The sequence below is a fragment of the Martes martes genome (assembly GCF_963455335.1).
Source record: "Martes martes genome assembly, chromosome: 9".
Taxonomy (NCBI): Eukaryota; Metazoa; Chordata; class Mammalia; order Carnivora; family Mustelidae; genus Martes; species Martes martes.
This window is the reverse complement of record NC_137896.1, coordinates 30,870,900-30,896,954: the sequence shown is the minus strand read 5'-3', so window position 1 is coordinate 30,896,954 and position 26,055 is coordinate 30,870,900. Positions and strand designations below refer to the sequence as shown.

The 26,055-nt window shown below is 42.6% G+C and overlaps 1 protein-coding gene across 1 annotated transcript in view; it reads left to right on the top strand.

Annotated features, from left to right (window-relative positions):
- Window positions 1–7,194: 7,194 nt before the first annotated feature.
- FERMT1 (FERM domain containing kindlin 1) overlaps window positions 7,195–26,055 on the top strand; it is a 36,492-nt gene continuing 17,631 nt past the window's right edge. Inside the window, exons 1-8 of the mRNA XM_080813726.1 lie at window positions 7,195–7,406; window positions 11,439–11,607; window positions 13,627–13,860; window positions 16,906–17,052; window positions 18,131–18,344; window positions 19,311–19,413; window positions 24,368–24,475; window positions 24,892–25,023. Coding sequence (XP_080669852.1) covers window positions 11,457–11,607; window positions 13,627–13,860; window positions 16,906–17,052; window positions 18,131–18,344; window positions 19,311–19,413; window positions 24,368–24,475; window positions 24,892–25,023 — 1,089 coding nt within the window. The 5' untranslated portion in view covers window positions 7,195–7,406; window positions 11,439–11,456. The remainder of the gene's footprint in view (window positions 7,407–11,438; window positions 11,608–13,626; window positions 13,861–16,905; window positions 17,053–18,130; window positions 18,345–19,310; window positions 19,414–24,367; window positions 24,476–24,891; window positions 25,024–26,055) is intronic.

Genomic DNA, 26,055 nt, shown 5'->3' with positions numbered 1-26,055 from the left:
TCCTTGAAAATATTTCTAAGGCAGGTTATGTGAGAATTGAATTTTCTGAGTCCTTGCATGTCTGAAAAATATCTTGACTGATCATCTGGGTACAGAATGTTGATTTGTGTTCCTTTGTAAGTAACCTGGTTTTTCTTACTGAAAGTTTATGAATTTTCATTTTTTTTCCCATGGTGAGCTTACATTTCACAATTCTGTCCTTTGGTATAGCTGCTTATTCATTTGTTGGGTATCCAGTAAACTTTTTTTTTTTTTAATTTATTTATTTGACAGACAGAGATCACAAATAGGCAGAGAGGCAGGCAGAGAGAGAGAGGGAGAAGCAGGCTTCCTGCTGAGCAGAGAGCCCGATGCGGGGCTCGATCCCAGGACCCTGAGATCATGACCTGAGCCGAAGGCAGAGGCTTTAACCCACTGAGCAACCCAGGCACCCCTCCAGTAAACTCTTTAAACTGAGGTTCATGTTCCTTATCTCTGGGCAGTTTCTCATATTAATTCTGTGATAATTTATTCTACTCTATTTTTGTCTCTTGTATTAATCTTCCAGGTTTCTTATCTTTTTATTCATTTATTTCTATGTCAAATTTTGTCATGTTAATTTTACTTCATAAAACCAGAAAAAAAGTAAAACAAAGATTCAAAAGAATTTTTTTTATCTCTCTTGCATATTGGAGGATTTCCTTAAATGTTTGATAATGTTTGAGGATGGGGAGATTCTTTTTTTTTTTTTTAATCTGTTTGGGAGTTCAGTGTTCAAGGTTCTACGGATAAGGTTTGCTTTAGGGTAAATGAGAGGGGAGTTAGCCTTTAAACCAGGTAACCCTTCCAAAGAGACATTTAACTTCTATTGAGTAGAGCCCCCTGGATTTGGGCTAGCAGGGTGGAGATCTGGCATTCACACACTTAGCCTAAATGTGATAGTGGAGGATTGACTGTCTTGTAGAGAGACATTCTATTCATTCCTTTTCGGCAACATATTTCACTTCCACTGTCTGCCATACCCGGCATTTCCAAGTCCTGAGTTTCTCTGAAAATATTCTGGAAAGCCTCAGGGACACTCCCATTTTCACATACTCCTAGACTACAGATTGTACTACCCTTCTTCATTGCCAAACGCTTCTTCTTCAATTTTCTATCCTATAGAAAATCTTTGAAATCTCTCACTGACTGATGACCTTTCTCCTGTTAACCTTTGTCACGGTAGATTTAGACCTTTTAATTCTGATATTATTATTTTTTTAAGATTTTATTTGTTTATTTGAGAGAGAGAGTGAGAGAGAATGACGGAGAGGGAGAGCATGAGGAGGGAGACGTCAGAGGGAGAAGCAGACTCCCCGCCAAGCAGGGAGCTCAATGTGGGACTGGATCCTGGGAATCCAGGATCATGACCTGAGCTGAAGCCAGTTGCTTAATCAACTGAGCTATCCAGGCGCCCCAAGACTGTTATTTTAACAGAGAACTCAATAGGGAGAAACAATAAATAGGAGTAGCCAATCAACCATCTTTAACCAAAAATCAATCAGATTAAGTTAGACTCCGAAAAATAAAGACATTCTCACACTCAGCATTCTAGATTTTTTAAAAAATAATCATGCCTGCTACCATATAAATAACCAGTGTTTATCGAACATCCATTGCCAGAAAGTAACATAGAAGTCATTCCCATATTTCTGGAGCAACCTGCAACTGCACTGGGATTTGGAAAGAGTTCACTGTGACCCTTTGCTACTAACCTGGATGTGAACTCTCAGTTTCCCTGTGGTGCAGTCTACATGGGTTCACCTAAATGACTGGTCCTCCCCTTCTTTGATCCCTTACGTGTGAGCAAGAAAAGAGGAGAGGTGAGTACAGTCCTACCTCCCTGAGAACACCTTCACTCCTTCTTATTTATTGAATTCTCTAAATTAATTATTGAACATTTGCTATGTTTCAGGCTCTGTGCTCAGTGCTTTACACACATTCTCTCATCTCATAGCACCCAACAAGGTGGGTATTACTACTCCCAATTTTATGGAAACTGAAGGTTTCAGAGAAACAAACTAAAATATGCCCAAGCGCTCTGATCTATTTAGAATCAGCAGTATAAGCAGGTAAACCCAGACTGGTCAGTTTCCAAAAGTCTGATGTTCTCTCTCTGCTCCAGCATCCAGTCCAGGGTCTCACGTGGCATTCAGTTCCCATGTCTCCTCAGTCTCTTCTGATCTGAGAAAGTTCTTCAGGTTGTCTACTCTCATGACCCTGATCCTTCTGGAGAGTATGAGCGACTGTCCTCCCATTTGGGCTGGATAATTTCTCATGGTTAAATTGAAGTTATACATTTTGGGCAAGAATACCACGGAAATGATGCTGTGTCCTTCTCAGTGTATCCTATCAGGAGATGGGAGAAGTCAATTCGGGTCATCTCCAAAGATGTTCATTTTGATCACTTGGTTAAGGGGACAGCTACCAGTTTTTTCCACTCTGGTGTTACTATCTTTCTCTAGATCATTAACAAATGCTTTGTAGAGGAAGATATCTTGAAACTGCAAATATCCTGTTTCTCATCAAATTTTTATTCACTAACTTTTAAATCTATCAATGATTCTGGGCTGCGATGACTGGGTGGAAACCCCAGATGCATCCTGTCTCCACATCTCACTCACTTCCAAATTAAAGTCTGAGTGTATCTGAGTGACAGAGTCCAGGTTATAAGCCTGTGCCCCAGCTGCAGGGGAGGCTGGGAATGTGAGTTCCAATTTCTAGATGGGGATGCTAATGTAAGGATTTCTACAAACATAAAGAGGACCTTCCAAGGATGGTCAGTAGTCACGATGCCCACTACAATCACCAAGCTATTTTAAAATGAGAAAACAAGAACACAGAACAATACGTATAGAATACAGTCACTTGTATAAAAAGCAAAAATAGTCTACATGCATAGACTGTCTCCAGAAGGTTCTAGAGGAAATAGATAACCATTTTCTCTGTGCAAGAGAACTTTATCATCAAAGAGGAAGAAGATTTGACTATCAGTGTAAACTCTTTTGTACACTTTGATTGAGATGGATGTAAAGGAAGGAAAGTGAAAGAAGGGAGAAGAAGGGAGGGAACAAGAGAGAGAGTGACCATCTTCCTTGCTCCTCTCATCCTTGATAGTCAGCTCTATTGTGGCCTCCAGCAAGGTCTGCTTACTTTTCTTTCTCCATCTAGTGCCTACAGATACATCAGGACACACCCTCTCCACCCTCGCAAGGAGAAAATTATAGAACTTGCCTGGGCATAGAAAGTGCTCGTTATCCATCCAGCTGGAAAGGAGGCACATTTGGATTCCTTGCGCTGAACAGAACATGTTCGCCACAAACATGAACACAGCTCCTGAGTCCCAAGGACTAGGTGAAAATAAAAATACATTTTAAGTATCTGTTGTCATTTCTTAGTTCCTGGACATTTAGCATGTTGATAATATTTAATAAAGAAGTTTATGTTGGACAACATCCTGTCTGGTCAAATAAAACCATCAATCCAGAGAAACCCCACCCCTTTTCTCCTCCCAGCTGCTTTTTCTCATTCTCTCTCAATTATATATAATTTTTTAAAGCTCTGAGGGCTCATTTAGTGGAAGTGGAAAGGTGCTGGAGGAGGGAAGTTGCTAGTATTTAACAAGACAACTAGGACCTTCAGAAGTCCTCTACTTGTTTACTTCCCCTTCCTGTTCAGTGAATAAGAACGTGGTCACAGCTCTCACCCAGTCCAAGCTACTCATATCCCATACGATAAAGCAGACGTGACTAACTTACAACTGGAGGACACTAATCCCCACGTCAGTTTTTCAGCATATGGGTGTCTGATAACAGTTATTGTTTCAATATTTATTTGTACCATGAACACATAACATTTTGAGGTCAGGAGACCTCCTCTTTATCCTCCATCTTTTGCCAACGAAGCTAACAAGAACGATTTGCTAACTTAAAAACATCTTAAAACAGGGAGCCTGGGTGGCTCAGTTGTTTAAGCAACTGCCTTCGGCTCAGGTCATGATCCCAGGGTCCTGGGACTGGGTCCCACATCAGCTCCCTCTGCCCCACCCCTGCTTGTACTCTCTCTCACTGCTCACTCACACTCTCTCTCAAATAAATAAAATCTTTTTTAAAAATCTTAAAACAGTTTTCTAGAGACTACAGGTTATTATAGGCAACTATCAAGCTTTTATCCAAAGCTTCAAAATCCATCTCAAAAATCATCTCCTTTCCGATATCTTTTCTCACACTTCTCCCAACTCTGCAAAGTTGACTGAAGTAGATATCCCTCTTCTGAATTCCCTGGCATCATAACTATGATCTGAAGATAAAGTCTCTGTGCCTCGATAATCTGAGTATTTTCAGCACATGTCACAGAGTCTAGCCCAAAGTAACACAATGACTGAATGATTTATTAAACTAATTCATTAAGTGATCAGAATGTGTAAATTAATTAAATAACTGATTCAAACTGTTGATTCTGCTTGTTTTTTAAGAGAGAGAAAGGGTAGGTATTGCTTGTTCATATATATATATGAATATATATATATGGATTCATATATATATATGAACAAGCAATATATATATATATATTCAAGTCCAGAATATACTTTTTAATTCATTTCTGACCCAGGACCTTAGGGATGTGTTAGACCTGTGTTACAAGAATGATAATAACCAGGGGTTTCAGTGTGGCTCAGTTGGTTAAGCATCAGATTCTTGCTTTTCACTTGGTTTATGATCTAAGGGTCGTGGGATTGAGCTCCATGTTGGGCTCTGTGCTGAGCACGAAGTCTGCCCCTCCCCTACCTACTACTCTCTCTCTCTCTCTCTCACTCACACACACACACACACACGCACGCACAAGAATGATAATAACCAGATAGTTAAAAAAAAAAAAAAAAAAAAAAGCTTAGGACCCACAATATGGATGAAACTCAAGAACATAATGTAGAACAAAAGAAACCAGACATTAGGGTGCCTGGGTGGCTCAGTGGGTTAAGCCTCTGCCTTCGGCTCAGGTAATGATCTCAGGGTCCTGGGATCGAGTCCTGCATTGGGCTCTCTGCTGGGCAGGGAGCCTGCTTCCTCCTCTCTCTCTCTGCCTGCCTCTCTGCCTGCTTGTGAGCTCTGTCTGTCAAATAAATAAATAAAATCTTAAAAAAAAAAAAAAAAAGAAACCAGACATTAAATAGTACATACCATCTGGTACTATGTATATACGGTATAAAGATTAACAAAACCCAGGTAAGGAGTTACAAGTCAGGACAATGTTTATGTTGGTGGGGGGGTGCTAGTAACTAAAAGGGGAGACTAGGGAACTTCTGGGCACTGGTAAGTTTTGTTTCTTGATCTGGATGCTCATTACACAGGTGTAATCAGTATGTGAAAACTCATCAGCTATATAATCATAATTTGTGCTCTTGCATATAAATATATAGTATTTTAATTAAAAGCTGAAAAAATAACGTAGACCAAGCAGAAAGCTTAAAGCCAGTTAAATTCTTCAGCAAAACCCAGATATTTTCAACTAATATGAGACACCAATTTGGTATAAATAAAGCCATTAGTACTTCAGGTTCACACAGGAGATCTTAAAGAATGTCTATGTTCTAAGCAGCCACAAACAGTCTCCACAAAGCAAGGCTTTAGACACTTTCTGCCTAAGATAATGTAATTGTGCTGCTGGTATTGGACCCATAGGGAAGTGAGACTGGATGACAGTTGATGCCCTTCCCATAGGTGACAAAATTTACCAAATCAGGAAATTCAGTTTCATGTTTTAATTATTTTGTTTTAATTTTAAAATCCCACACTTGCTAACAATGATTCAACTTATCTTTTTATTTTAAAACATTTTTTGAAGATTTTATTTAGTTGAGAGAGACAGAGAGAGGGATAGAAAGCAGGCTCACGAGAAGGTGGGAAGGGTAGAGGGAGAAGCAGACTCCCTGATGGGGAGGGAGTCCGATGGGAGGCGCTCCATCCCAGACCCTGGCATCATGACCTGCCCTGAATACAGATGCTTAACCCACTGAGCCACCCAGGCGCCCCTCAACTGATCTTTTTAAGGATATAATTATTTTTTTAAGTAATCTGTACACCCAAACAGGGGCTCGAACTTACAACCCTGAAATCAAAGTCAACTAACCTTTTTTTAAAATTAAATGTAAAATACTTTAAAACCATTATAATGGCTGAATATGGTAATGTGCAAGAAAAACCAGGATTCCATTTCTAAATTTGATAGCATTTTAAATTATCACGCGCCTTATGTACTTGGGGTAAATCGCTAAAGTCCATATTATACTGCAGGAAATTCTGCCATGGACTGAATGAAATCTCACACTGGTTGGGGGTGGACATTCCACCTCTACCCATTTCACAGATGAGGAAGACATCAAGGCCCTGACTGTCTCGTTAAACCACTCTATCCATAGAACTCAGACCGATGCCTGGCACGTAGTAAACACTCCACAGAGGTGTGTAATATGAACCAAAGAGGCTTGGACAGGTTGTGTACATTGGCCAAAGTCACCCAACCCACCCTTCCAGGGTGGTCCAGCCTTCTTTGGGAGGAAATCCGACAGGAAGGTGACCGGCGAGACCAGGCGATGAATCTGAGGCGAGCGGCCCAATTCCGGCCTGGGGCGTGGCCTTGAGTTGCCCCCGGGTCTCGCATTGTGCATATTTTGGGCGCCTCGCCCTTGTCGGGGGTTTACATCACCCTCTTACTCAGAGATGAGCCGCTCTCGTTTCTTCCACCTGGCGCTCGCAGGTCCCCCAGGCTCTTTAAAGGGGAGAAGGGAGTCTCCGGACCCGGACGCACGCGGGGGTGGGAGTGATGGGTATACCTGGAGGGCAGGGCACGGAGTCGGACTTCAGCCACCTGGGCTAGGCCCCGCAGGGTCTCGGGAACCCTAGAAACAGGAGGCGCCTCCGAGGGGCCGGTGGAGAGTTCGCTCGAGGGGCGCAGGCGGCGGGCGTCCGCCTCGGTTGCCCCCTCCCTCCCGCCGCGCCGCAGCCCTGCGGGCACCCTCAACCCTCCAGACTCTGCCGCCGAGCGCTTCTCCTCCCCGGGAGCGAGACCCAGCAGGCCCGGGGCTGGGCGTGCCCTCACCTGCCCCGCCGCGCGCCGGCCTCGGCCGGGTCTCCGGGGGCCGCGCAGGGCGGAGACCGCGCACCCCGCGCCCTGCGTGCCGCCGGGGGCGGGCGCCGAGCCTCGGCGGGAGGTCCCGGGCGGCTTCCCCGCCGGCCCAGCCTTAGCCTCGAGCGGCCGCCGCGAGCGCCCACCCGGGCACTCCGCTTCGCGCGCCCGCCGGACCTGGGGCGCCTTCGCCGGGACTCCGGGGGCGCAGGCGTCCACGTGCGCGTCCGCGAGGCTGCGCGCTACCCGCGCCCGGAAAGCAGGTGGGTGCGGAGGGCTGGGGCTGGGGCTGGGGTTCGGGGGGCGGGGAGGCTGAGATAGGCGCCGCCCCGGCTGGAGACCCCTGCTGTCCTTTCTTCAGCCCCATTGCACAGAAATAGTTGCGGAATTAAAAATACCGTCCGTGTGGCCACTTTCTCTGGCCTTGTGTATCTGGCCCGGCAACATAAACTCTCCGTTTAGTCGCGGGGGCCGCCCTATGGATAAAGGGGCAGGTTTCTGTCCACCCACCTCACCCACTCTGGCCCCAGGACCCTGCAGGACTGGCAACCGACAGGTGGAGTGGCCATTGGACAGGCACACTCTGATCTTCCAGGGGAAGCATGGGGGCTATTTCCCTCATCTTTCTGTCTGCCTGGCTGGCTGACCTTCGTTGCATTTTCTGTAGACAAGGAGGACAGGAGGAGGTGGACTGCAGGGCTTCACCCAGGGAAGGCAGGTCAACTGGCGCTCTTGGCTTTCTGTTCTGGGCTCCTTCGATGTGTTTTCCCAGTTGGAGTTTGCTGCTCCCCTCAACAAGTAGCAGCTTGTTGCCAATGAGAAGTTCACTCAAAACTGAAGGTGCAGAAAGATAGGAGAGGAATGCGGGGAAACCAGATTGTCCAATTTAAGCCTGAATTTCGCTGTAAGGGAATCACCGTATATTATTACCTGCATGAGAATTGGGTTTTCTTTTTTGTTGTTTTTGTTTGAGAAGGGTTTTGATTGCCCAAGTTAGGAAGAGACCAATGTCTAATACTGATGAAACAAGCAGTGAACAGTCACTTTAAAGTACAAATTTTTAAAATAACTACATGTTGAACCATAGCAGTTTAGAAATTGTGAGAGTCTTAAAGTCAAATAGTTCAGTGCCACGGTATGGAGTTATCTTTATTGCTTCCTCACTGTGAAGGATGTTAGTAGAAATGCTTAGTGAAGCCTCCTGAGAGTTTAGCTAATGTGGTTTTAAGAGTTTTATTTCATACTGGTGTTGCAACTTTTTGAAGGACGTGTCCCAGGGTAGTGGCTAAGAGTTTAGAGTTGGAAAGACTTGGATTTCTGTCTGGGCGCCGCCATCTAATTTGCTGTGTGGCTTCCCACAAGTTGCCTAACCTCTCTGAGCCTGGATTTCCTCCTTTCCAAGGGGACTACTGGGCCGATGAAGGAGATAACACAAAATAGTGGTTCACACAGAGTCTATCACACAGTGATACTTGAGCCTGATGATGACAGTGACGCAAGTGGTTAGGCCCAATATAGTCATTACGTAGCCTTCACTGGCCATGCAGGAGATCTGTGCATGGGGAGGTACAAGCATTACATCTCTTTTGGTCATACAAACACACAAGGAGCTACTTTTGAACTCTCAAATTTGACTTGGACAAATAAAATCTGTCCTAAGCCCATTCAGATTTGCAGTGTATTTTTTGTGTATTTTGAGATTCTCTTATGGTTTCTTTCTCTTTTTTTTCCGTAAAGATTTTATTTATTTATTTGACACAGAGCGAATGAGAGAGACACAGAGCAAGCATAAGCAGGGTGAACAGCAGGCAGGGGAGAAACAGGCTCCCTGCTGAGCAAGGAGCCTGGTGTGCAGCTCATCCCAGGTCCTGGGATTATGACCTGAGCCAAAGGCAGAGGCTTAATGGACTGAGCCACCCAGGCACCCCCTCTTGTGCTTTCAAATGTGAATGGTTTCAAATGCAAACAACACTGGTATACCACTGGGGGTGTAATTATTATTAAAAGTAATGTTCCTGGGGCGCCTGGGTGGTTCAGTGGGTTAAGCTTCTGCCTTTGGCTCAGGTCATGATCTCAGGGTTCTGGGATCAAGCCCCACATCAGGCTCTCTGCTCAGCGGGGAGCCTACTCCCCCCCCCCCGTTTCTGCCTGTCTCTCTGCCTACTTGTGATCTCTCTCCCTGTGTCAAATAAATAAATTAAAATCTTTAAAAAAATAAATAATGTTCCTCAGGTAGCACCACAGTCCCTGGCTTAATATTGATTTGGGCAGATTGAAGGGCAGAACAGAGTCCTGAAGCTAATTTTTCATGTGGCTCTTTGGTCTCAAAACTGTGAGCCACAGACCAGTGGTACCTGGAGCTTCTTATAAATTCTTATAAATAAAAAATTTAGGTGCACCGCACATCTGCTGAACAGAATCTGAAATGAGGAAGACCCCGGGGGCCTCATGCACTTTCCCTAGGAGAAGTCCCTTTTTAGGAGTTTGAGTGCACTGATATTTCTCAAAAATAGGCCTTATGAAAACATGGGCATCTCATAAGATGTCTTTACATAGTGAAGTGAAAAAGATGTGTTATCATTTAAATGACTGATTTTTCTTTTAAATATTAAAAAATAGTCAGGAGTGGTAGTATCATTTGTTTTCTGTTTAGAAGAGCCCTCATTTTAATTCTGCCAATTTCAGATTCCAGTGTTCCTATTACCCCTAAAACATTTCAGTCTTGATTCTGTGTAGCTTATTTTATTCTCATTCCTCCAATAAGAGGAAAACTCCGATTTTGAAGTTCTCACCCCATCTGTATTTTGAAGAGTGGGCTCTGTACGTCTCTCACTCCTGTTTTAAATCTTTTGCCAGAGCTATGTCCACAATTTTAATTGATGCACTTAATTTATTAACTTTTATATACTATAAATTGGTAGCTCAAGTAAGTCCAATACGTGACTATAATTATTAATAACCTTGATCTTTATATGCATTTAAGGTAAAACTACATAGTATATGACTGAAATAGAAACTATTTTCCTATATTTCCATTTTTTGAATTTTCATAGCAGAAGATGTCATCAGTATTTATTGGAGGAGGGGTGCCTGGGTGGCTCAGTGGGTTAAGCCTCTGCCTTTGGCTCAGGTCACCATCTCAGGGTCCTGAGGTCTTGCCCTGCGTCTGCTCAGTGGGGAGCCTGCTTCCCTCTCTCTCTCTACCTGCCCTCTCTGCCTACTTGTGATCTCTCTCTCTGTCAAATAAATAAATAGAATCATATATATATATATATATATATATATATATATAGGAGGAATATAATAATGTAGATAGAGGAGGATTTTAACGGCATCCTTTTCTAAAATAAATTTTATCAAGGCATAATTTGCATCAAACTGCAATCAAATTATACATTTATAATCTGTGCATTTTCGTGGTGAACACAGCATAACATATGGAGTTGCTGAATCATTATATTGTACACCTGTAACTAATGTAACATTGTATATCAACTATACTTACAAAAGAATCTGAGCAGGGATGCCTGGGTGGCTCAGTTGGTTGAGCATCTGACTCTTGATCCCAGCTCAGGTCTTGATCTCAGGGTCGTGAGTTCAAGCCCCATGTTTGGCACCATGTTGGGCATGGAACGTACTTTAAAAAAAAAAAAAAGTCTATGCATTTTGTTATATGCAAATTACACTTCAATGAAGTTGATTTTTTTTTAAGATATCAAGGATTCCCATGATTTATTGCCTATTGCCACAATAATTCAGAGAACTATTCAAAATAGTTCAGAGAAAGTCAAGAGAAGTCAGTGGAGACAGCAAGTGAAGATTGATGCATTGGGCAGGCACAGAAAATAGTCAAGTGCCTATGGAAAGATAAAGTTACATAAATTTAGAAGACTTGAGACCATTTTGATAGGACTTTTTGTCTTTAAAGTTAAGATGTTGAATTTAGGGGTGCCTGGGTGGCTCAGTAGGTTAGGCCTCTGCCTTTGGCTCAGGTCGTGGTCTCAGGGTCATGGTCTCAGGGTCTTGGAATCAAGTCCCACAATCGGCTCCCTGCTCAACAGAGAGCCTCCTCCTCCCCCCCCCCCCCCGTCTGCTGCTCTGTCTATTTGTGACCTCTCTGTCAAATAAATAAATAAAATAAAATAAGATGTTGAATTTAGTATGGAGCACTGGACACCCTGCTGAGTTTCTGAAGAAGAAGCTAACATGAGAAGAAGTTTTGCCCTTCAGGGTCTACTGACAAGCTCCAGCATCCTTCTCACATTCTGATCCATGTCCTCCTTTTTCTGTGGCAGACACCTGCGTTTGCCACGATGCTCTCATCCAGTGACTTTGCGTCTGCTTCTTGGGAGCTCATCGTCAGAGTTGACCGTCCAAACGAGGAGGAGCAGAAAGAGGTCACACTGAGAGTGTCTGGAGACCTGCATGTTGGGGGGGTGATGCTCAAGTTAGTAGAACAGATCAGTAAGTTATTGTTTCTTTATGGTTTCCCTATATTTGAAACCCTCTCTCTTGCATCAACAGTCAATGGCTGATCTAGGTCATCTGATCGTCTAAGAGAACAAGACCCTTCCCACAGGAAGAAGAGGAATAGAAGATCCTGCAAAAGCCATAAAATGAACCCCTCAGCCACCCTCATAAAAAGTTGAGTCTGGTGGCAAACTAAAGATCCCCAGTGGTATGAAACCATGTCCCCACAGGCTCATCCCACTGGTGGCATCTGAGGTGACTTTAGGTAGCATGACTTTAGATAACTGTGTTGATTCTCTTTGTTAAAGCTTGATTGCTCAGTGAGAAAGTCAGCTCAGTGCTAGTGTGTCTTCTAATACATATCCACCATTTGCTACTCTCCCTGTTTAAACAAAGGAAGAGAAGTCTTAAGTGTCAGTCTTTACATCAGGAATCAACATGATCAACCTAAAACTTAACAGTGTTCTTTCTTTTCTCTCTTATTTGTTTTTACTTTCTATCCAAAGTTGTCCAGATGCTGACTTTTCATTTACACTAATGAGCTGGAGACTTTTTTTAAGTAAGTCTTCCTTAAAGTATAATACGTACAGAGAAAAGTGCACTTATCATTCAGTGTACTGCTCAATGAAATTTCAGTCATATAGCATCCATGCAGATCAAGAAATAGAATATTACTGACTTCCCCCACCCAAGTATCACATCAGACACCCCCCTCCCCGAGTCACTGCCCCACGAAGGGAAACCACTCTCCTGACTTCTAACACCACAGGAATAATTTTACTTGTTTTTAAACTGTATGTAGGTGCACTCACGTAGAACATACTTTTATGCATCTGCTTTCTTTCACTTAACATTATATCTGTGAGATTTACCCATATTGTTGCATATAGTTTGGTTCTTTTACTCTCATTGCTGTGTGGTATTGCATCATGTGATTAGGCCACAATTTATCCATTTACCTATTGGTGGGCATTTGGGTTGTTTCCATTTTCAGGGTCTTTGGTGAGTAGATAGAGGCATTTTCATTGGGGTATAGCTCAGAGAGGAATTACTGCACAATAGGACTTTCTGAAATAGTCACAGAATTTCTACTTCTACCAACAGCATTGAAAGAAAAGTTTTCCAACAAAGTGAGAGAATGAGAGAAAGAGAAACATGTTTTAAAAAACAAATAAGGGCGCCTGGGTGGCTCAGTGGGTTAAGCCGCTGTCTTCGGCTCAGGTCATGATCTCAGGGTCCTGGGATCGAGTCCCGCATCGGGCTCTCTGCTCAGCGGGGAGCCTGCTTCCTTCTCTCTCTCTCTCTCTCTCTGTCTGCCTCTCTGCCTACTTGTGATCTCTGTCAAATAAAATCTTTTAAAAAAAATTAAAATTAAAAAAAAAATAAAGGATGGACTGTTGGTTCCAACACTGACAAAGGAAGAAGATTCAACTTTGATGTCAGCATTGAAGGAGGGGAAAGAGTCCACACTGATGCTGACATTGAGAGAGAGAAAATATTCAGCTGATCTCAATGTAGACACTTCGGAAACTGGGAATCTGGTGTCGGTGATAAGAGAGCTGGACATTATGGGGGCGGGGAATGTCGGCTTTATAGTCCTTCTGTGCAGATTTTGAGAGTTATTGATGTTCTTCTGCGGAGCAGTGGTGTAAGGATTCATTTCTAGTAGGGAAATAATCTTGATTAAAGTCGAATACTCCCGGCTTTCCCAGAAAGGACCACGCCCCTAAAGGACTTAAGGGAAAAGAACTCCAGCTTTTTTTATCAAGAACAAAATGTGTATGTTTCTGTTCCTTTCACTGTGTTCAAATGTCATCAGGATAAGGTTCAGTCTCTGTTTTCTACCTGCCCCACCTTAGAGACTTTGAAGACAGTCCAAGGCTTGTTTGAGCCGCGGGTTGTAAAAGGAGATGGGGAGCTGAAGACCATTTGTAGGTTTCAGCTCTTGCATACAATGAAATGGACTCTAGCGTTCTCTCTCATTTCACTTCATGGTATTTTCCATTTTTGCAGACATAGCCCAAGACTGGTCAGACTTTGCCCTCTGGTGGGAACAGAAACATTGCTGGCTTCTTAAAACGCACTGGACTCTGGACAAATGTGGGGTCCAGGCAGACGCAAAGCTTCTCTTCACCCCTCAGCACAAAATGCTTCGCCTCCGCCTGCCAAACGCGAAGACAGTGAGGTTGCGAGTCAGCTTCTCGGCTGTGGTTTTTAAAGCTGTCAGTGATATCTGCAAAATCCTGAGTGAGTACCCTAGAGGGGCCCTGTGCCCTTTGGACTGTTGGTGAAGGAGGACAGAGAAATTATGTGTGCTTTCTGCCTACAAGTGGTTGGCTTTATAGAACGCTTCCTTTACTAGGAAGCATACTTTTCAAGTTTTTTCTGGGGACTTTCACCGTGCAAGTGGAGTTAAACCAAATGGAACGTTATTGGAGTAAATCAGATTCATTTCCACCAAGCTTAACACTATTTCAAAAGAGATCTGTAAACAGAAGAAACAAACCCATTAAGATTATCCCCCCCACAAAAAAAATTAATTCTTTTAAGCTGTGCTAATATCATCATTATTTTTAAGGCAAACAAGGAAGTTCCATTCAATCATCACCACCATAGAGCTGATGTATCTTTATTGTTTTTGAGATAATGGTGTTTCAGTGTCTTAATTGCTTTACTAACACTTCACTACAGCAAAACTCTATCCACAAAAATTATCTGTGGAATTTATTTAAAGCAGGAAGTTATACTTCATTATGGATTGAAAACTAATCCTTACAGTTTTAACAGTCTTTAGGGACAACACTGCCCAAACCATATATTTGGGGAACTTCTATAATGGAAGTGAACCCTATGTTCTGAAGGTTTTGTTGTTTAATATTTTTAAATGTGTATAGGTGCATTCTTTGGTTCTAAGGCTAAGATTTGGCATTTGAATACAGTATTTATGATATATGAGTGAGTGATCTCTCTTCCCCATTAAACTATAAACTGTTCATTCATTCATTCCTTCAACAAATATATCCCGATTAGGCAGGGATTGTGGTGAGTGCTAGGGATTGGTGAACAATAAAAACAGTACCAAACCCCTTCCCTTCTTGAGCTGACATGCTAAGATGAAGAGACAAGAAAGAAAGAATGAATGTAAAAGTAATTTAAAAATAAGATGTTAAAAGGAGATATTTGGTAGAGAAAAAAAAGAAAAGCTCTAACAGTATATGTAGGATTGGGAGTTCCAATGTTGGGCAGTAGGGACTGCTATGGTATTAAATAGGGTGAAGACAGAAACCATTATTTGAGCATGCCCGAGTTCCTAACACCTAGCACAACGCTGGGCACACGTTTGCTGCTCATTAACTATTAAGTGAACAAGTGAATGGAACCTTCCATTTCAGAGCTCACCAGCAGTGCCTCTGATACATGGTGGGAAAATGGCCAGCACCAGGGCGTGTTGTTTCCAGCAATATTCCAATGAGGATTGGAAAACAAAGGAAATGATAAAATAAAGCCCAGTCCACAATAGACAAGAAAGACACATCTGTGGCTGGGGCCAAAAACTTGAGGTTGCAACATATATAGATCTGGAAAAGAGAAGGTCAGACATTCTTCTCTTTTCCAGAATATATCTTCATAGTCGTTCTAAAGGGCTCAACCTGGCATTTCTGATTATTGTCTTTTGTATCTGTTCAACTGAAGTTAAATAATATTTAGCAATATGATGGGTGTTCTCACAAAGAAAAGGCAAGATGCAAATCTTGGGCTTAGAGATGCAGGTTTGGTTTGGTTTGATTGTTTTGTTTCTAATTCTCCTACTGGAAATTCTGATTCATCTCCTGGTCTCATCTATAAATTATGCATTTGGAATGGGCACAGGTGTGGGTTGCAACCTGACAATCAAGCATCCTTGGTTACAGGGGAAGAGGATGAAGCTGAACTGCTAGCCTCAGCCTCAGCATGAAGCAGTGTTTGAACTGAAAAATGGCAGGACCTATGGAATGGGTGCATCCGCCTCCAGGAAAGCTGCTTTCAGATTCTACCCTGCACATTCCTTGGCTTTTACTTGGAATCACATAGCAGCTCAGTGTGGTTAATGGTCATCAGGAGTTGTGATTGGCAATGGCAATTATAAATATATTTGACTAATGGAGAAAACCGGGAATCCTCTTGGTTTGAGTGCTCCAGAAGCAGACCCTGAGATAAGAATTCAAGGACAAACATTTATTTGGGTGAGAGGGGGGAAGGTGATTCCAGTAGACACTGGTTGGGGGTGAGGACATAAGACTGGAAAGAGAATGCCATCCATAAGAGAGTGTCACCAACCCAGTCGCATTTGGGGCAGTTGGGGGCTCCTGGGAGACAATGTAACATGCCTCAGAGCTGGCCTGCCCAAGGGCTGAGGGACCAGGAGGTTAATATACCACTCCTGTCAGTCATTGAGGGCTGCCCTCGGGGAATGTTAATTCTCTGAACTCGTGTGGCCTGATGCATTAGCATTTGGGCAGTGCAGACCATGGCATCTCTGTGGCGCAGAGACACTTGTCCTAGCAGCCACCGGAAGTTGCATCAGAGCGGAAGTGGTGAGGGCGGCAAAGAGATGCGCAGGCAGCCCGGCTTCCTGCCATAGGGATGAAATTAGTGATCCGGCACAGTGTAAGAGAAAGGCTGTCAGGATCTATGTTCTATAAAGAAAAAGGGAGGTTCTTGGTTGTTATTTTAGAAAACACACTGAAAAAAGAGAGAAAAGAGAAGGAGGGAAAAGTTGGTAGTGAACAGATAATGCAAGAACAGCCAAGTGCTGATGGTGGTTGAAGCTGACTGACGAAAACACGAAGGGACTATTATACTATTCTCTTTGCTTTGGTTATCTTTGAAATAGTTTCATAATAAACTAAAAAACAACTAGGACTTTTATTAGACTAAATCTCCCTCCACTCTTGGACACTCCCCTCTCCCGCCCACCCCACACGTGCCCGCACCTGTTTTAGGAGTCTCTGTTCCCCTTCTGTTTCTTCCAAAGAGGTGTAATTTAGTTCCATTGACGTCTCAGGAATTTCCTGAGAAATGATTTCAGATGCCCAGCATGACTCTGAGTCTCAAGGAATTTTCGTTTTTTGTTTTTTGTTTTTTTTAAGTTTCATTTTATTTCTTTTTAGTAATCTCATTGCCCAACGTGGGGCTTGAACTCACAACCCTGAGGTCAAGAGTCACCTTCCCCTCCAACTGAGCCAGCCAGGCACCCCCTCTTTTTCCTTTTTGATAGTTTTTCATTTTTCTTTATATTTATTTGTTTGTTAGATATCAGAAGATCAGAAGAACTTTCCTTGTTAAAGCCATCTGGTGACTATTTTAAAAAGAAGAAAAAAAAAGACAAAAGTAACAGGGAGCCCATAATTGAAGATATTTTGAACCTGGAGGGTTCTCCAACGACTTCAGGTCCACCGGGTATGATTCATGACAGCTGTTTTATTGTTGTGTTTCATTCTTAAATACAAAGATTTCTTAAATCCCAAGACATTTCCCTCCTTCTGCTCCTCTTTCCCTCGTCTTCCCATCCCTCCCCTCCCTTGCCCCCAAAGAAGGACTAAAATTTCAGGATTCCTGTGATGAAGAATATGCAATTAATATGCAATTAATCTTATGCAATTATATGCATATTAATCTTAGAACTCACAGAATATTTTTAATATGGTTTGTTTTATAGCTCATTACTTTTTTAAGTGAGCTCTATACCCAGCATGGAGCTTGAACTCACGACCCTGAGATCAAGACATGCTCTACCCACTGTATACATTATTAGTTTCACTGTGTATATTATGTTGTTGATGAATGCAAAACTTTAAGGGAATTGGCCGTGAATCTGGGGGGAAAGAGATTAGTTGGATCACTCAAATAATACTTTTCTCTTCCTGATTCTATCTTCATGTAACTCTTTCCTGAATTCAGTTTAAATTTTGCATTGGGCGTCTAACAAGTGGGCAGGTAAAAATTCTGGAAAGACACTATCCTTGTCTTTTTACATAAAAGCAAATCAACCTCTAGCTTGCTTGCAATAAAGGTCTTCTTGCGTAGTATATTCTAATGCAAAGAATAAAAGTGTTTTTTGCATTTTCCTTACACAGACCATATGACTTATAAACCATCAACTAGCTGGGTTCTTAAAATTGTCAGGTACTGTTATTTGCCTAAAGAATTTGCCCAAAAATAAAGTCTGTACATGCACTCTTGGGGGACCTTCTGTTCTCTGATGGTGCCAAAACTCACTGCTGAAATAGAATTTTGAACTGACAAAGAGAAAGTCCCCAACATTTGCCTGGGTTAGTTTTAGGCGTTACTATGGCCTATGAGTTCTCTGCCTTTTCAGGAGCTAAAAACTCTTCTCCCATCAGTCATAACTCATTTAAGTGGTACAAACATTTAAATTCAAAATCCATTTGGGTATAAGCAATGTTAGCACCTATTTTTCTGAAGACCCTTCCCCCTGAATCTCGTATCATAGTGCATGCTTCCCTTTGCCTTGCAGTAAGTCCTGGCTTATACAGTAAAACCATGACTCCCACGTACGACCCCATCAGTGGAACGCCCGCATCCTCCACCATGACTTGGTTCAGCGACAGCCCTTTGACGGAACAAAACTGCAGCATCCTGGCATTCAGCCAACCCCCCCAGTCACCAGAAGCACTGGCAGATATGTACCAGCCTCGGTCTCTGGTTGACAAAGCCAGGCTTAACACAGGGTAAGGACATGGCTCCATTTCGCTTCTCTGTCACCACATTCCTCTATTATGAGGCTCACTCTCTCCCACTGGACCTCACTCCCTCACTGGACCTCACTCCCCCACTACACCACAGATTGTATCTCAGTCATCCTTATTTACCCCCCAAGACCTGGTAGAACAGACATTCAGGCTATCTTCACTCCATGGGACTGGATGGCATTCATCCCCGTCTCATTCTGTTGCTCACTTTTATTCTCCACCTCTCCACCCCTTACCATGACCCAGTATTTATTTTTCAGCTCTAGAACTGTGCCATCCAGACCGGAGTCACTAGCCACAGGTGGATATTTACATTTCACTTTGAACTTAATTAAAATTAAAGTGTGGCACTAGCTACATTTAAATCTGCACTAGCCACATGTGACTAGTGGGCAGTCGGTCAGACAGGGCAATACAGAATATTTACATTGTTATAGAAAGTTCTAGCCAATGAGATAGACCCCGCGTTGAGTCAGACCAGACAGAGGAGAAGCAGTGCGGGAAGTCAGCAAGTAGAGATTTTCATTCTGGCTCCATGACAAGGCACATGACCTTGAACATAGCACTTAATGTCACTAAGACTCCATTTTCCCACCCATAACACTGAGAAAATAGGAACTTTCTTGGCTTCTTCACTGGGTTAAAGTATCAGTGTAAACAAAATATACATACAAAAAACATCTGGAAAGTTATTAAAAGCTATAAAATAAAACGTAGATGTAAGATATTATCAAGTCCTCTCCCTTACAGGTTTTTGGTTATATTACTTACTCAGACTTTGTTCAGGGAAATACACACACACGTATGTGTACATCTACATCTATGTGTATATAAATGTCAATACATGTATATAAATGTAAATATGTATAGAAACATATTAGGTAATGCTATAATAGGTGTGTGTAAAGTTGATTGACTATTAAAACTCATCCTATTGTTTTCCAGTTGGCTGGACTCTTCACGTTCCCTTATGGAGCAAGGCATCCAGGAGGATGAGCAGCTGCTGTTACGATTTAAATACTACACTTTCTTTGACTTGAATCCCAAAGTAAGATACTTTTTATCTTCTTCATTTTTTTAAAGATTTTATTTATTTATTTGAGAGAGAGAGAGAATGAGCAGGGGGCAGGAGGGTAGAGGCAGAGGGAGAAGCAGACTCCCCATCAAGCAGGGAGCCAGACATGGGACTCGATCCCAGGACCCCAGGATCATGACCTGAGCCCTAGGCAGACGCTTGGCCAACTAAGCCACCCAGGTGCTTCTTCTCTCTCTCTCCTTTTTTCAATGTGAAGGCCTAGAAGTGGAAGATCCAGTCATTTAGTTCTCCGAATTAGGGTTAATTTGTATAATCTTCTGTTTAGCTCTGCTAAACTCTCTAGTCTTTTTACATAAAAGCAATGACGTGATCAGCTGCCCCTGAGTTAGTGGGAGCCTCTCGGGGTCTTCCCTCCCAGCGTGGTGTGCGCTGCCCCTTTCCATCCCCATGAACGGAGGAACAAGAGGAGAGTGGCTCACAGAGCTGGACTCTCCTAGGAAGGAAGGAGCATCCGAGCCAAGGTTAAGAGCCAGTTCTCATGAACAAGCCAGGACCCCATGATGGTGCATACCACACTCCCCACTGCAGAGCCAGATAAGAATTTGGTGATGAGAAAGAGAGACCATCTGTATGAATAAAGACCCCAGCTGGTCAGCAACTCCCATTAAGTACCCATCTGCCTGCCGACGTTTACTAGGACAACTGAGTGGTGAAATAAATCCTCTGAATTTCTGCCCCTTCCTTGGCCCTCCTTGGCCTGTTTGTGGAGTTGTGAGTCAGCACTTAACCTGCCACATGTTGAGAATATAAACGGGCCCTCCACGTGCACAGGGTGATTTTATCCCAGGTTGGTGGGTAGACCCCTTTCTCACCCTTTCTTACCCTTTCTCACCCACAACAGTGATTCTGCCTCTCGTGGCACTGTCTTCTCCTGGATCCTGATGTTAAGTCTGGTCTTTGCAGGTGCAACTTGGGTCCCAGTGCTTCCTAACTGGCATCTTCTTCAAAATAAGCCAGTCCTTGGTTTAGATCCAACTTAATGCCCCCGGACCTCGCTTGTGTCTGGAGCACCTAACTTCCACTGAATCATGGCAAACAAGCCAATTTTGGCTCTTTGATAAAAACTTCAGGAGAAATTACTCTACGGCTTCTTCCAAAATGCAGGGCGGGGGGGGGTTGTTTTGATTTTTTTCAAGGGTGCTTTAAATGATTATATTTGCTTAATTGCTAAAGAGTTCTCTCCACATGGCTCATGAAGGAAACCTGTTTGAATCTAATAGCCAAATAGAAGCTGTCAACCCAAGCATGGCCAGAAGACTCAGGCTTTGGGGATATGGCTTTGGGGCACAGGAAAAATGGTCCCCAACCACTTTAGAGTTCCTTTCTCCCCTCTTCTAAAGTATGAAATGCTATAAATACAACTACGTTTAGTTTCAACTTTCTACTAGATGCTGAGTAGATAGAGGGATACAGAAACTTAAGATGCAGTTCATGTTTTCATAGAATCTACAATCAAAGCAAGAAGAGCAAAGATAGCACCCATGAAACCAGGTAAAACAGACAGGACACCCCACAGATGGGAACCAGATTGTATAGTAGAATGAAGGAGCTTCTCCTCTCCAGCTTTCAGAGGAGAGATGTAGGCAGGAGGTTGCACCAGGGTTACAAGTACTGATTAAAATCTCAGATACACAAAAATACTAGAATATACAAAATTTCAAAAATAATATAGTTTAAAAATACAAAATCCAGAATCCATAAAAGATTGGTACATTTTCATAAATTAAAATTTTATGCATGCCAAGAAACTATATACAAAGTGGAAAAAATCAGTCTTTGCAACACATGCAACAAACAAAAGGCTAATTTCCCTAATAAAGAGCTCCTGGAAATCAATTTAAAAAAAAAGAAGAACAGCAACCACCCAGTAACCTAATGAGCAAAGGATGTGAACATGTAGTTCATAGAAAAGGAACCAGACTGACTTTTAGCCTTATATTGGCAAAGATCAAAAAGTTTCATACACTATCTTAGCAAGAGTGTGGGGGAAATGGCTCTCATACCCTGCTTGTAGTCCAAAGTACAAATTAATCTGATCCTTATCGAAGATAATTCTACATAGCTTAGGTAATTCTACATAGCTTTGACCCAGAAAATCCACTGCACTGTATTTATGCCACAGTTATACTCAAATATGTGCATTGATATGTCTGTATACAAGAACAGTTATTACCAAAATTTGCTCATTTGCCATGATTCAGTGGAAGTGAGGCACTCCAGACACAAGCTAGGTCCAGGGGCATTAAGTTGGATCTAAAGCAAAAACTGACCAGAAATAAGGCTTGAGGAAGAAAATTGGAAACTACCTAACCATCCATCAATAGGGAAGTGGTTAAGTATATTATAATATATCCATGTAGTGTTGTTGCTAAGAAGAATGAATCAGCTTTCTTTTGATGTGGATCCCATTCAAGGGATTTCATTATCGAATGAAAAAGAACAAGGTATAAAACAGTCCATAGAGAAACTATCATTTGTAGGGAACAAAGAAGAGAAAGAGACTAACTTTTTGTTGTTCGTTCTTTTGTCCCTTTAGAATTCATTCAAACCAAATCCCTTTATTATTTATTCATTTGCCCCATTTCAACTGTGAATTTAAAAAAAACTGTTAAAACTCCAATAATTCATAGTATTTTTTTTTAATGTTCAGTAGAGAAAAGGTGCACATCAGTTTTAGTAAGAGTCCTAGAGGATACTGAAAGTTCCTCCCAGCTAACTGGGAACCCTCCATGAGGAGATCTCAATAGTGACCCTTTCTTGAGGGAGTGAAACTCTGGGAAACAGGTCTTGGTACTTGTTTGTCTTGGTGGCTGGTGGACGGAGGGAGGGGTTAACTGAATTGTCTGGAGGAGAAGAGACAGGGATTCAGGCAATGGAGGTGGCAGAAACCATGTGCTTCCCAGTCTAGGATTTCTGTTTTCAGAAAACCAGCAGACAAGGGAAATCGAGAGCCAAGGAAGGGCAAGAACAGCCAATCCCCACCAAGGGAAGAAAATTTGTCTCTTGCGTCAGGGAAACCACTGACAGAGTTCTCCGAGAGAGAAAGACCTGTTAGGGTGCTTGTTAATAAATGACCCACCAAAACCTGGGACCTTTTGATGTTGTAGAGCCTCAGGGGGAACATGAACAAGACTCCAGAGAAGGAAATCCCGAGCTCTGCTGGCTGCCATAGAACAATCCAGTGTTCTTCAGTGGGAGCCAGGGCTCATCCTGTCCATCATAACATCTTGTACTAGAGCTTGTTCTCCTACTGTCAGTCTGCAAATGTGGGCCAACTTCTGTTTGGCCAACGTTCTTCCAACCATATTGTTTTATTTGGCTTTGCGGCGGGGGAGGGGGGGTGGCAGGGGAATTAGGTTTGTTTGGGTGTGGAAGTTCTGATTCATTTTTGTACGTCTTTACTGACTGCGTTCGAGAGAAAAGCCTGATTGGGTGATTTAACTTACTCTCACTAAAACTCCTACAGCATTAGGATTGAAGACACTGTGACTGACTGGGGAACAGACCAAGACAGACAGACAGTCCAATTCAAATTTTAGTAGCTGCACATACTATTTGGATTTTGTCTGTAAACAGTTTATAGGGGTCTTTTTGTTAGGGAGGGGGGCAGGGGTTGCATGGTTTTTGGTATACTTAGAATGTGCTTTTTTAGTTGTTTTTATCTTGATTGCCGTGTCATTTACATGCCATAAAATTCTATTATAATGATTGTAGTACATTCATATGGTTGTGCAACCGTCACCACAATCCAGTTGTAAAACACTTGGCATCACCCAAAAAAGTTTCCTCGTATCCCATCTGTGGTCAGTCCTGGCTCCCAGCCCCAGCCCACCACTTGGTCCGCTTTCTGTCTCCAGGTTTGCCTTTTCTGGAAGTTTCCTTTAGATGGACTCATACAGTATGTCATCTGGTGCCTCTGGATCTGAGGTCCCTCTGTGTTTTCATGTGTATCCATAGCACATTCCTTCTTACTGCCAAGTGGCATCCCCTTGTGCCTGAGGCCCACATTTTTGCCTTTCACCAATCGAGGGACCCCCCTGGAACCTTTCTGGTTCAGAGCTGTTATAAGCAACGTTGTTGTGAATATTCTCACGTGTGTTCTGTTTTGGTTTGTTTGGGGCAGGTCCTGGGGCCAGCTTCTGAGGTGTGCCCCGCAAAGTTCACAAAGCAAAGACAGACTTTCTTAAGGTTCTCAGTCCTCCAGCTTCCCAAGGGCCACGCGTGTGGGTTCGTGTTTGTCTTGCCCTGCCAGCAGCTCCGGCACTGCCGGGAAGGACCATGCCTTTACTGTGGGTTCCATTTCCCACTGACCTGATAGCAATGCTCTTTGCTGGTTTGGGCTCACTATGGATTTTTAGATCCCCTATCACCTTTTTTTCTAGTGTGTACAAGGTTAATGCAAAAGGAAAAATAAACTAATGCTAATCACCCTGTGATAAATCTGTTTAGGCACTCTATCTTTCTATTCGTCCTCCATATTTTCCTCACCTTTTTTCTTTAAGGACACAGGAAACTGTATACCTATGGGGGGGGGCAGAATAGGAGTATGGTTTAATGGGTACAGAGTTGCAGTTTTGTCAAATGAAGAGAGTCCTGTAGATTGGTGGTGACGATGGTTTTTCCTATCAGTGGAAGTATAATAAAAGAGAGGGAGAAATAATGCAATCAGAGATGGGTCAATTCTGGCCCCTTGAAGAAGCTCTAGAAAATATTTTGACAAAGCAGTTTCTAAGTTCAGAAGTAAAATGAGCTGGGGCAGTGGAAAGAGAAGTATTTCTTTCACTAACCTGAGCACAAATTTCTGCATTAACAAAGAATGGCCTCCATGTTTCCAGTGTTTTCGTACTGAGGAATATAAATATGTCCCCTCCCCAACACATACACACCTACCTGTTTCTTCCCTTAGTACGATGCTGTCCGAATCAACCAACTCTATGAACAAGCCAGGTGGGCCATCCTCTTGGAAGAAATTGACTGCACGGAAGAAGAAATGTTGATCTTTGCAGCACTGCAAGTATGGGAACTTCAGTACCTTCTCTCTGGAAGAAAACAAAGCAAATTTGTTTTCTTAAAGTTTCCTTTTCTTCATACTGTTTCTTTTCTTTGAAGAAAGAACTGAAATTGAGGGGAATCCATTTCAATTTAAAATATTCCTCATACCCCGCACATGCGCCCATCTTCTATAAGGCGTTAGTCTTGTAATTTTTATCTCATCCCTACTACAAGCTCAACCAGTGACGGAGAAGAACCAAGTTTGAACATGACTAAGCATCCTTCTCAAAATAATTCAGATGAAAATGTCATTTTCCCTTCAGAGGAGGGAGACCTCCTTCCAGAAGACGTTCAGAAGAGATTGTCTTCAACAAGAGGAAAGTGCTGAGGGATGCATGTGTGTTTATAACATTTCTGAAACCTCTGTTTATATCATAGTATCACATTAGCAAACTGTCGCTGTCCGCTGACACAGAGGATTTTGCAAATGAGTCTGAGGTCGATGAAGTAGAAGCGGCACTCTCTAACTTGGAAGTGACCCTAGAAGGTGGAAAAGCAGACAACACTTTGGTATGAACTTTTCCGGTAACTCAGAACAGTGGCTGCGTTCTCATGGGCTGACACATCTAAATGAGCTCTTTTTTATGAGAAATAAGAGAATCTTGTGTCTGTTTAAAAAAAAAAAAAAAAAAACATACTTCTCACAAGCTTAAAGCTAGCAAGACCTGACTGGCTTTTCTCTGGTCAGTTCTGGAAGGGACTATGAGATATGTTCGGTGCTGTTAAGGGCAGTACTTTTATATGTATTTCTTAGGGAGAAGCTGGGGAGTAGGAGGCAAAGACTGCCACCGCCAAGGGCTTTTCTTCATTGAGGCAGTCCCTCCCCTCAGGTGTGGAGAGAACCACCCAGTCTGTTGTACAGCTAGCTGTGAGAACGGAGAAGGTGCTTCACAGATACAAAGCCTATTATCTACTGACCTAGCCGTGCACTGCAACTGGGCAAGGTTGACACAGTGAGGGCCTTTATTCTGGGACACTCGAAAAAGCTCCTAAACCCTTTTGACTTCAGGAAATAGACAAAAACCTTCCGGTGAGACATAAAGTAATACAACTATTTTATCATCTCCTTATCCATGAAACGTGGCCGAATGGCACAATAAGTTGTGCTTTATAATCGGAATGCCTCTCCTGTTTGATTCATCTGTTGAGTACCACCCTTTTGTTTAACTAAGTACTTCAGTCATGGGAGTAATTATTAGTTTAATGCACACTGAATCAGAGAGGTGGATCTATTGTCATTGGATATAAATAGTAAGAGATAAAAATGAGTCACCATATTCTTATGGATTTAATGCATGTTTCCCTATAATTGATTTCCTTAAAAATGGGAAGTTGGTATTACGCAAAAGCAAATACTTCACACAAACTAAATGCCAAGATTCTGTGGAGATTCAGAGCCCTGTCTCACGTTTATAGGAGACACAGGGCTCACTGAATTGGACTTCTCTTTTGTCAACTTCCTCCACTGAATAGGTAGACCATGATCCTTCTCAGAATAAATGAAAAAGTCCCTCCTCCCTCCCTCAATATTTTCATGTGATG